General features: G+C 39.8%; 1 protein-coding gene across 1 annotated transcript in view; it reads right to left on the bottom strand.

Annotated features, from left to right (window-relative positions):
• Positions 1-10,404: 10,404 nt before the first annotated feature.
• Positions 10,405-12,086, bottom strand: part of ALDH1A1 (aldehyde dehydrogenase 1 family member A1) — a 40,737-nt gene continuing 39,055 nt past the window's right edge. Inside the window, exon 13 of the mRNA XM_088130386.1 lies at positions 10,405-10,890. Coding sequence (XP_087986512.1) covers positions 10,818-10,890 — 73 coding nt within the window. The 3' untranslated portion in view covers positions 10,405-10,817. The remainder of the gene's footprint in view (positions 10,891-12,086) is intronic.

Raw genomic sequence — 12,086 nt, 5'->3', positions numbered from 1 at the left:
CCCTTTTTGCACGTTTTCCAACTCCATGATTCGTCTCTTAAACTGCAATGAACAGAATGGTACATTCCAAGTGTTGTCTCCCCATAGATTTGAGTAAGGGCAATATTCTAAAAAACAGTTCTATTTTCAGCTCCCTTTCTAATGTTCTCAAGGATGGAGTTTACCTTTGGTAGAGTAGCTGCCTATTGGGTTGACATTTTTATCTCAGGAATTATTCATCACTGCAAGATCCCTTTCCCAGCCAGTCACTGCCAGTCCAGATTCCATCAATGTATAGGTAAAGTTTGTGTCACCGTGGAGTGTTTTATACTGCACTGATTTGCATTTGCCACTTTGAAGCCCAATTACACAGTTTAGAGAGATTCTTCCAGCACTCTTCATAACCCCTTTTGATTTTATAGCCCTGAATAGTTTACAGCCCTTCAGAAACCTGATCATCTCACTGCCTACCCCAGTTCTAGTTCATTTATATATACATTAAAATATCACAGTTCTGTAGTGTTGGTGGTTCCACTGGAATATTAATGGGGAGGAATTGGATAGCGATATGTATCTTTTCCCCTTAGGTGCATAGTACCTAGAACTCTACATGATTTTATATTTTCAAATAATGATTCCATATATAGTGCAGAATTAAGCAAGCATCATTATAATCTCTAAAGGGTTATACTTGGGTCATACTTTGTTTCTGCCCTGTACCTGCATAGAGGAGGATGATCTTTTTCACCTACATTTCAATTAACCTTGAGAAGCAGATACTCCTTAACTCTGTCTCATTGCCACCTGGTACAAACAAAGACTCCTTAACTTTCATGGTCTCAATCTTGGCAGGAATCTTCAGCCTTGAACCTTGATTGTCTCATTCTTGCAGGAAGGGAAAGCATTCCAGGATAAGATAGATTTGTCCTCTTGTCCTTTGTAAAATGTAGTGAGATGAGACCATTGCAAAGCAGGCATGCTTAATTATGGTTCAGAACCTAAATAAGCTAGTCAGAAACCTCCATGGGATGAAACTCTGATGCCGACCTAACTGCGAGGGTGCTGTGTGTTTGCTGGTTTTGAAAGTGTCTGCCTGCCATAATCTCTTTGAGGATCCTTGTCTTGCAGAAGGGGCACAAAGTTGTTCTTTCTTTGTCTTACTGTATTCTTCTATATTCTTAAACATTGTTTGTGAAGCAAAGATAAGCAATGGTTTGCAATCTAAAGTTTTAGCAACGCTCAAATCTGGATGGTCCATGCTAGCTTGATTCTGAAATACATGCAGATCAATTCTACCAAAAAAGGAAAAGACCTTTTATTTTGTTTTTCAGAGAATTGGCTCCAAAAGTGGGTTGATGAATGGAGGGAATTTTTGACTCCTGATGCTCCTTTCTTCCAAATATCATCTCCTGCACTATACTGAATCCAGAAAATTGTCCAATGTTTTGAAAGAAAAAAAAAAAGGGAAAGCCCCATTAAAAAAAGAAAACAAATTAGAACCCATGTCAGTTTTACCAGGATGTGAAACATTAGCTGTCAGCCCTTCAAGACAGACCAGATTAGGAAACCAATGCCATGTAGGACAGTAGTCCTTTTATTATGAAGCTATAATAACAGAATCTTGCAAGTCTGAATGCGCTTCCTCTCCCTCCCTTTACCTTCATGTGAACAAGGGAAGAGCTTATCTGAGTCGTTTGCTCACATTACTTTCTTGGCCTGTTTCTCAGGCCACCTTTCTCTGACTGTTGTCTTGGTAATGGCTTTTCCTCCTGTCCTCCAAGGCCGTTCCTTATACCTCTATGTCAGCCCTTTAGCTTCTTTTCACGATATCTCTATGTGCAGGGAGCAGGAGCTGACTACATCTTCTCTGCTCAAGGTCTTCTGCCTGTAGAGGCAACTGTAACTTGATAAACTGCCCAGGAAATGTAACTGCTGAGCAGATGAAAGCTACTAGTATCTAAGGCATAAATTACCTAATAAATTAAAAATGAATGGATTATATGGGAGAACCTGTTTTGTAGCCAGAGGTGTTCCATGCAGCTAAGAACTCTTGACAACAAGGATCTCTTTCCTGCATAATCATCTTCTACAATACTGGTTGCCAATGTGATACCCCCAGATGGCATCCCATTTTGTTAAATGCTTCTCTATTCTAAAAGAATCTGTACACGCATGCTCGGGAAATGAGCTTTTCAGTGTATGGGGATCACATCTTAAAAGTGGATTACTGCAATGTGTTCTTGGAGGAGCAGCCCTTGAAGATGGTCCTAAAGACTTAACTGTCTTCAAGGACAGTTGCTCTGAATCACCTGTACTGGTTACCAGTTACTTTCCTGGTCCAATTCAAGGTGCTTAAGTCGGATGTGCACAGATTAATTTTAACTAGGTTTTAAGAATATTTATTGCATGAAACTTAGGCAAGCAACCTAGAGCCAGGAATGGGAAATGATGCATAAAAGTTTTTAAAATTAATAGTAAATGAACACATAAAGACTAAGGAAAGGAAGTTACTTTTGTTTTGGTCTGAAAATTTATTTTTTCTTCCTTGTCCTTTTTCTTTAGTTCAGGAATCCAAAATAACACATACAAAAATACTCTTACAAATTAGGAAGAAAAGGTTACCCTTTTAAGAAAGTGACTATTAAAGAAATAAGCGGATTCATGTTTTATTGAGATTTTTTTCTGTATGTAATAGAAACATGGCCCCACCAGAGGGCAGAGCTTAACTTATCATGCTGCAGCTCATGAAAGCTTATGCCTTTTAATAAAGTATGATTGTCAGAAAAGGCGCTACCAGAGTCCTTCTGATTTTATGCTAACCTAGACTAACACAATTCTCCTCCTATATTGTTTTGCCTAAATGTGCAACTCTTGCTGTCTTACTGATGTGCCGCAGACCAACACAAGTGGGTATGGGGTGGTTCAGATGGCTTTTTAAAGAATGCCATTGAACCATTCCTCTCCAGCCTGTCCCCAGTGTCTCTTAAACCAGTGTTTCTCAACAGTGGCAACTTTAAGAAGTGTGGACTTCAACTCCCAGAATCCCCCAGCCAGCATGCTGAGTTGGTCCACATTTCTTAAAGTTGCCACTGTTGAGAAACACTGTCTTAAACTACTCAATGTCTAGCTCAGTGTTGTCCAAACTTGGCCACTTTAAGATGAGTGGACTTCAACTCCCAGAATTCCCCAGCCAGCCATGCTGTATATAACTGGGAGTTGAAGTCCACTCATCTTAAAGTGGCCAAGTTTGGACAACACTGGTCTAGCTCTTTTTCTTTTTTTAAGGGAGAGAACCCATATTGCTCACCAATACATACAGTATGAGGAAGCCAGGATTTTTTTCCTCAATATTTTTAGGACAAGCTACTTCATACCTCAATAGAAAAGAAAGAAATATAATCATATTGTGAAGTGGGAATACATTAACTTGTGGGAATTCATCTTGTGAATCCATTTGGCTCATCTGTTACAAACCCCCTTGGAGCTACCAACCAGGATCATATGATTGGTTTGGGGGCAGACAAGCAGATCAAGGGCCACAGCCCGCCCGCCCCTCAAAAAAAGACAGGGTTCCCAGAGACCCTCCAAAGGTCTATTGATGACCAAACTGTGCTTTAGAATGAGACAGAATGAGGAAAGTTATTAGGTACATAAGGAATATAATAGTAACATTACCTTTAGTTCATTGAATGAGTTTAATTTAATTGGTTAGTTCTCTGCACCGTTTTGCAGTCAAATAGCGGCCATCTGACATTTTGCAGCCCAGATATGGTAGCTGTAGTGAATCTGGGGGCCAGTCTTATTTTTGATGACTAGAAGAGAAGTAAGATGCTGATGAAAACAAAACATAGAGAGCAGATGCAAATGGTTGCAGATTGCAGAAAAGCAGTGATACTGCTAAGGATTAGCTTGAACATTAGCTATTCTCTGGGTGAAATGGTTGCCTGGTGAATTTGAACCCTTTTTCAAACCCCCAAACAGGGTTTCTTGCTCTTTTCTTTACTTCCCTGCCTAATTTCCTCTTCCCCCTGCAAAGTTTCCTTTTTCTTTCTTTGTTTCCCAGTGCAGCCACTGGTTCCCTCCATCTTCATCCTCTTTTCTTCTTCTGGTTCTCCTTTTTTGCTCTGTCTGCTAGAAGGAGAAATGGCTATATATAAATACTTCTGAATTGCTGTGAGCATGGTTTGTGTGTTACAGAGTGAGGGGTGGGAATTTAGTTACTTTTTAAAAAATGAGCACTATATTTTACAGGCAATTAAACTATTATTTTAGTCCTTTAAAAAGTGCTTCCAACAGATACACATGCATGTATTTATTAGGGAGAAAGAAATCTCCAGGGCTGGTTCACTTTGAATTTGGTTGGTTTTCCTAGGATTGGCAAACTTAGATTAAAAAGCTGGGAAGTGGTCATTGCATAGACTGTTTGTGTTTAAAAAATTTGTATGTCTTGTGAGTGAGGAGATATTCTTAAATTCAGAATTCATAATAGCAACTGAATCCCTATCACTATGTAATGAATTAAAATTAAACAGATGTTTTCTATTTATGGGCACAATGCTTTAGTTAAACAATGAAGATTTTTAGTTTTAAATATTTAACTTGTTCCTGGATTTTTTCAGTTCACGGGTTCTTGTCTCTGCAAAATCTCGCATTTTGGCCTCTTATTTGTTATACATTTGCCAGGTGTCTGGTCCAGTGTTGTGATTAAATGTCTCACCTTCAAAATAAATAATTTTAGGTCCATCCAAAGTTTACTGTTTTAAGAAGTGTTGGGCTGATGAGTTTAAAGCAAGAGAGACACTGTGGATTGTTCTTGTCTGCAGACTTTTTCTCAGATCGCTTTAACCTGTGCAGTGCCAAATAATTTTAGAGAATGCCTATAGAGGCAAAGTTGAACTCTGTGCTTATCTACCATAGAATAGCATCTGTAGAATGGGTTTTTTTAGATATCCCTATATACATTCAAACCTCCTGCATTCAAGAGAAGCCCTGAAATCTAGGCTGACCATCCGGTCAGAGGGTCTTTCCCCATTACTGAGTTAAAGTGTTTCCACTCATCTTATAATAACAGAAAACTCAACAGGAGTGAAATTTGTTATACCATTGCTGATCCCTAGCCTGTCTATATTGCTTCTGTTTCCAGTTACAGCTGGAAAGCCTAACAGATTTTATATATTTTGACTGACTTCAAATAGAAAGTGCTTGATTCCAAATTACAAAATGCCAATCCTAATTTTTTATACCACCACTACAGTGACTTTTGTAGCGTCCTTCTACCATCCCCAAATATTATTACAATATTCTTTCTGCTCCACGTTCAAGGAGTATGGTGAGATTTGAAAATCTACCCTTGAAGAATGCCAAGGCATATGCAGGGAGGTTGAGGTTCAGACATTTGGGTATGTTCTGTTGAGTTGCCCTCTATATATCACCTGGTATACAGAGTTAATTTATCTTCTTGTTAGCAGATGCTTGGGTTGGCCCCAATTATAGAATAGATTTTGAAATACAAAGATTTATTTAGTTGGATTTCTTAAAATGATTTATGCCTTTCATAAAATTGTGTTCAACTTCCTTCTTTGATTTCCATGTTAACGTTTGGTCTATAACTGTACAATAATCAATCAATCAATATCTAGAGACTGCCCTTGAAGAGTGTGAGAATAGGAAAGAAAATACTACTTTAACACGGGCACAGCTAAGGATACATGGGCTTGAGTCAAGATAAAGCCACCATCATGACGAAATGCCAAGGCATGTTTGTGCTATGGTTAGTACAAATATGGAAAGGCCCAACTGTTCTCTGTGCCTCAGGATGATGGAAAATGGGTGATGTTGCTCCTGAGATCCCTTTGCACATGCTCTATACTACCCCTTACCTTTGTCTTTGTTTCCAGGTAGGTGGATACATTTCCATACAAAGCTATGAAACTTACATGAGGCACAGGGAGATTCTTTCGTTTGCTGTTGCAGGCCACAGCAGTGCCTTCAGGGACATTTGGGTATGTTCTGTTGAGTTGCCCTCTATATATCACCTGGTATACAGAGTTAATTTATCTTCTTGTTAGCAGATGCTTGGGTTGGCCCCAATTATAGATCTTCAGGGACACTGGTGATCATGGGCTAATGCCTAGTTTATTGTCATGTGCTGAAAGCAGTCCTGAAATCGGCAGGACTAGCCTTCTCATTAGACAAGTGAGCTGGTTGCCTCAGCCACTTAATTTAGGGCATTGGTGTGAAGGACTATTGTTGCATTTTATTGCCACCAGGCAGGAGAAGCATGTGTGGCACCAAAAGAACTTGACTCCTGTAGGTATGTACCTAGGACAGGTGAGTGAGAAGCACCATTTGCTTTCTTCTCTCTCAGGCATTAGAGTGCCGGCTTTGGGCTAACAGGGCCTTGGAAACCTTATGAAACAGCCCAGTGTTTCACCCCGTGAGCCAGGAAGGGCCCAGAAGTGCTGCAACTCAGTGGGCTGACTAAGGAGCAACTCAGTCTTCGGCCCTGTTCCTGAGGTCCCCCGTCTGCCAAAGATAACAGTCACAGCTCATTCCTGGGCAAAGACAAACAAGCACCAGCCAGTTACTGGCAGGTATGTCCTGGGGTTGCATTGGTTAGAAAGAACAATATCTTTTGTGGTGCTGGTTGCCACAGTTTGCACGGGTCACCTGTCTGTCACTTATTGTGAAGGGCTTGTGGAAGAGTTTCATAATGTGCTTAGGCTGCATTTTGCTGGGTGCTGTCCACTTGGAGAGAGCCAGCTGGTGTGGCAAGAAGCATGGGTGCAGCACTGGGCACCTGTCAGCTTCCTGCATTCCTTCTGACAGGGCTCCAATTTCAGGCTTTGGGTGAAAGGAATCCTTTAGAGGACTCTTATGTCACAATTGAGCAATTGTTTGCTCAAGGTGTGGCTACCCAAAGCTCATTCCTATCTCTCAGAAACTGGGCTTTTCCATCATTCAGAGGTTGTCCCTAATGACTTCATTGGTGGTGAAACCCGGTGAACCCTGTGGGTTTCATTCTGAAAAGACTTCTGCAGAGATTGCGGTACCCTGAAACCTTTCATTCTTTCCTTCTGCATTAAAAATAGGCCTCTAGATTTTCTCTCCAAGCATTTTCGCCTTCCATCAGTACTGTCTTTCTTAGCCCCACAGCTTTATTAGGAAAATTAGCAGTAACTCTGTATTTCTTATCAAAAAGCTGTATCGAACTCATCTGCTTATATCACTCACATTCTCATCATTGCCAAATTACTTGCAATGAAGGCTGAACTGGAAATTCTTACAGGGAATATTTTCAAGAATTTTAAGTGGAGAGAGGGTAGAATGATTTATCCAAAGTACACCAAGACCCCGTAAGGGTAGCAAATGAATACAATCCCAGAAATCCAGGAAAGATGGAAGCCAACATAAACAGTTTCATTAAGCTTCATTTCCGCTCAGTGATGTACAACAGGGCTAAGGAATCTGCAGCCTTCCATAAAATGCCGAACTACAACTCCCAACAGCCCTCACATTGTCCAGCATGGCTGGGATGCTGATATTTGGAGCCCAGCAAGAGCTGAGTGGCTGCAGGTTGCCTTCCTCTTGTGAGGAAGGATAGCATTTTGATAGCAGCAACTGAGACCATAAAAAGGTGGTTAGTCCTCTTTCCATCATACACTGAATTTCATCAGCCTGACTGATCCCTGAAACTTTGCTTCCAAATTCAGGAAGGGAACTAGTAGGGACTGAATCAGTTTCACTAAGAATTCTAACATTCACTTATCAACCTTAACCCTAACTTACATAATTGTGTCAGACATTAGAACACAAGCGCTTAAAGGAAGCATTTGCATCATGATGTCAATATGGACACCTCATCATTTTGATGCCCTTTCGGCTTGCTGAAGATGCCCTTGTTGAGAAGTGCCACAATCACATTTTCACAGTTATAGAGGCTTTGATAATGTTATACCTAACAATAAGCTGAGAGTTTTACAGTTAAAGCTTGCTAAACAAGCAACAGTGACCTGATTCATATTTTACACTAAGCCATGATGGGTAGGTTCATACATCACAGTCAGCCAAAACAAAACAAAACATCCTTAATTTATGATTTAGTATATCTTCTCCTCTATTTATGAACTCTTCCTAAGTGTCATTGAGCAGGCAGGGTTAAGAGTATGCTTGGAAAGTTTTCCCTCTCCAAATACCTATAAGATATGCACAAATTGAAAATTATCAACAGACATCCCATGGCTACAACATAGTTACTACGTCATCCAAGATTCTTTGGAAATAAATATCTGTTTTCTTTTCAGCTTTGCAACTTTTTTCTCAGATGGTTGGGCACTTTATAGATTGCTAGCCATGCTGGCTTTCAGAAGATTTTTGTGCTCAGTGTTTAGCAAAATTCTCTTATTTGTATCTCACACTAATTTTGGAGCAATCCTGTAGTACCTGTCAGGTTTTCTGATTTTCTGCATTGAGGCAGATTGCAAATGGTTCTGAGCAAAGCTAAACATGTTTACTCTTAGGCTGCCCTGGATTCAGAGTTTGCAAAAGGTGTATCTCTTTGTTTTGGCAAGATCTGTGGACAAATTCAGCACATTGGATTAATACAGAGCTGGGCTTGGCTCCAATGGAGAAAAATGTATGCTTAGATGGCATTTGGGTGGAAACCTAAAGCGTGTATTTGTCTGTAGTATTAATGGCCAATGTTAAATTACCTCTTTCAACGCTGGAAATATTTCCTGATTTTTTTTCTTGGATTCAGACCAATCAATCTACAATATTGCATGATAAGCCACAGCAGATAGCTACCTATTAACAGTTTTGAACCCTTCAATGTTCTCTACCTTTTCATATTTTCATTTTTCAGCCAGTGTGTGGTATAGTGGCTATAAGATATGGTAATTAAATTGATTAAATAAGTGAATAAGCAAGCAAGTACCAACCTATAGTGTTAGCCTGATGAATCTGAGGGCTCCTCTTCCTGTGAAGCTAGAAGTAAAGTGGGGCAGGAATGACAAGCGATCTTCCATTTGGAAAACAATGGCCCACAAATGAATGTTTCATTCATCCCTAAAACAAGGGAAAGAAAATGGATATGCTGAAATGAGGAGTGGGAGATTTTGGAAATCTGCATTGCATTAGGGCTAGGGTTTGCAAATAATATTTTGTTATCAATGGAGGTGCATGGAGAAACTGAAGTGGGGAAAAAGCACCCGGAGGTACTCAATGCTTTTCATGAAGTGAGACTAAGTAATGATAAAAAATACTTCGCTGATAAAATGCAATGTCAGGCTGCTATCAAAGGTACAGATTTTTAAAATACATAATTATTTCCAAGAAAGCTTGCTGTATGTTTGTTGGGCCAGTGCTTCCCCAAGGCTGCAGTCTGGAAGGATTTTTTTTTTTTAGAATTAAAAATGGAGGCATCTTCATTCTTTCTTGCACATTGTATTGTGAACTCCCAGAACTGACTGATATCCTTCTTACTAATTTACATGACACTCTGCCTTTTGCCCCTCCATTTGCATTAGAATTAAGATTATATTTACCAAATTATGGTGATGCTTCTGAGCACCCTTGTGTCAGCCCTTCAAGGTAGATTAGACTAGGAATCCAATGTCATGTAGGTCAGTACTACTTTTATTGTAAAGCTATAGTAACAGCATCTTGCAAGCCTGAAGGTGCTTCTTCCCTCCTCCCTTTATCTTCATGAGAACTAGGGAGGGGCTTGTCTGAGATGTTTACTCAGGTGATATTCCTGCCCCAGATTCAGTCCTCTTTAATCTGACTGTTGTCTTGGTAGTGGTTCTTCCTCCTGTCCCTCAAGGCCATTCCCTCTTTCCTCTACATCCTGAGGGTTTGTAAGATGTAAAAAAATTTCTGACCTCAAGACATTCTGTTACATCACAAAGAGAAATTTGTGGCCCTCTTGGTCTTGTTGGATTACCACATTATAATCCAATTATTATATCAGGTGTAGGTTATTAAAATTAGAGTTAAACAATGTGAATACCACACGTTTTCCTTCTCCAATAGATTCTTATTCTCTGTACCAATTGGTTATCTAAATTGATGGTTGGTGGTGGTGGTTAGGATCAGTAGTAGGGGACTCCCAACTGTAATTATATAATCAGTCTTTCTTTCATGCAAATGATAAGTCCAGCTGAATTCAGCAAAGTTGGCATCTGTACAGATTCCCCTAGGATTTAACAGAGGACAAATGTAGTCTGAGCCAGCGCAAGAGTCCATCAATAGCATTACACAATCTTGGAAGTTCCTTTAACAATTAAACCACTGCGCTGTTTGCATTTGTTGATATGTGCCAATTGCAGTTGGGGAAAAAAGAGAAAAGTTTAATAAAATGTATATCCAGAATACTTCTGTAATATGAGCAGATTCAGAAATACAGCATGAACCACAAGACTGATATCAAGAGGAAACCATTAGCAAAAGCAAACTGTTTATTTGATAGCCATGTATAAGTACTTTTGCCAAGCTCATACAAAAGAACAGAAAACTAACACCTCTAGAATACAGTAAACAAATTTTGTAAATGTATATTTTAACCATTTATTTTGCACAGCACTACAGAACTATTTAAATGGGCAAATAAAATTTTAATAAGGTTCGAAAACTGTTAATTTGATTCTGGCATTAAGATATTCCTTCTTCTTTTTCTAACTGAAATCATTTCAAATTTTCTAAATGCCTGTTCAAAACTGTTAAAGATATATAAAAAGGAAATTAAAATTAAACAGAGAAAATAGTCTGCTACAAAGCATTTCACAACACAACCGGCTTTTGCAGTTTGGCCTAGCATTTGACATGGCTTTGTAGTGCCATTATGAATTCTTCTGTGGAATTTTGATTGTGACTGTCTTGACTTCTGTATACTCATGAAGGCCATATTCTCCCCTTAAAGAAAGAAAAGAGAAATACCGTAAGAATAGTTCTTGAAGTTTGTATCCAGACTGCTGTGTTCTTTTTTAAGGGCTGCAACTACTGCAAGATGGCAACATTGTCTGACGGTGTATTTGATCTTTTCATGTGTCCTGGTGGATCTGATCACAAGAGAGGCCATATCCTCCGTATCTGCTGTTGCTTTAAATTCAGGGAACAGGAACCTGTACCCTCTCCGATTGTGGCCTGAGTGCTAGGCCTCCAGCCCAAATTTCAGCAAGATCTCATAAGATTGAGGATTTTTAAATGAATCTCATGCAAGACCATCAAAATCCCATCAAATACAGTGGTACCTCGGTTCACGAACTTAATTCGTTCTGCGACTCTGGTCGTGATCCGAATTGGTCGCGACCCGAATCAAATTTCCCCATAAGGTTCAACGTAAATACGGTTAATCCATTCTGACCCCTCCGAATTTGGTCGCCAACCGATTTTGGTCACGTCCCGAATCAAATTTCCCCATAAGGTTCAATGTAATTACAGTTAATCCGTTCTGAACCATATGTTTTTTTTTTTTAAACCACAAAAATATGACACAAAGTACAGTACGAAGAGAGAGAACGCTAACCTTGCTCGACGCAACTTCTGGCGTGGAGGACTGAAGGCTGGTGGGGAGGCAGTTATTGCTTGGAGGGAGAGTCCCCCTCCCTACAGGAAGCCGAGACCACGTGTCACGGGAGGGAAAATGGCTGCAGATCCTGTTTGTCACCCGATCTGGCGTTCGTGAACGGAGGCAAAATTTTGCGAACGGAGCTGTTCGTGACCCGAATTGGTCGTGAACAGAAGCATTCGTGACCCGAGGTACCACTGTATTAAGATACTATGAAAATTCTTTGTGGAGTGGAGAGGCAATGATGCTTCTTCTGTTGCTGACCCTACTTCAATAATTATAATGATATATAGAAACTGGGCAATTTTGGCTTACCCACCAAGTTTCAAAGAGGATTTCAAAGACTTTAGAACTTAAATTATAAGGCCAATGAAATTACATGGCTTGGAGTGGGACTGCAGCAAGGAGCAAAGGAATGAGGCCTCCCTACTTTTTCCCCACACACCAGTAGCTTTCTCTGAATAGAGCTCTATCTCTATTCTTTAATGTTCCCTGCTTTCATTTAGTTGTTATAAACTATTTCTGCAGTTATTGTGTGAAC

The sequence above is a fragment of the Python bivittatus genome, unplaced genomic scaffold (assembly GCF_059951505.1).
Source record: "Python bivittatus isolate LINGU-HERP-01145 unplaced genomic scaffold, Pbiv_v1 ctg000850_np1212, whole genome shotgun sequence".
NCBI classification, from domain to species: Eukaryota; Metazoa; Chordata; class Lepidosauria; order Squamata; family Pythonidae; genus Python; species Python bivittatus.
Note: the sequence above shows the minus strand (reverse complement) of the source record. Positions and strands in the feature narration are given on the sequence as shown.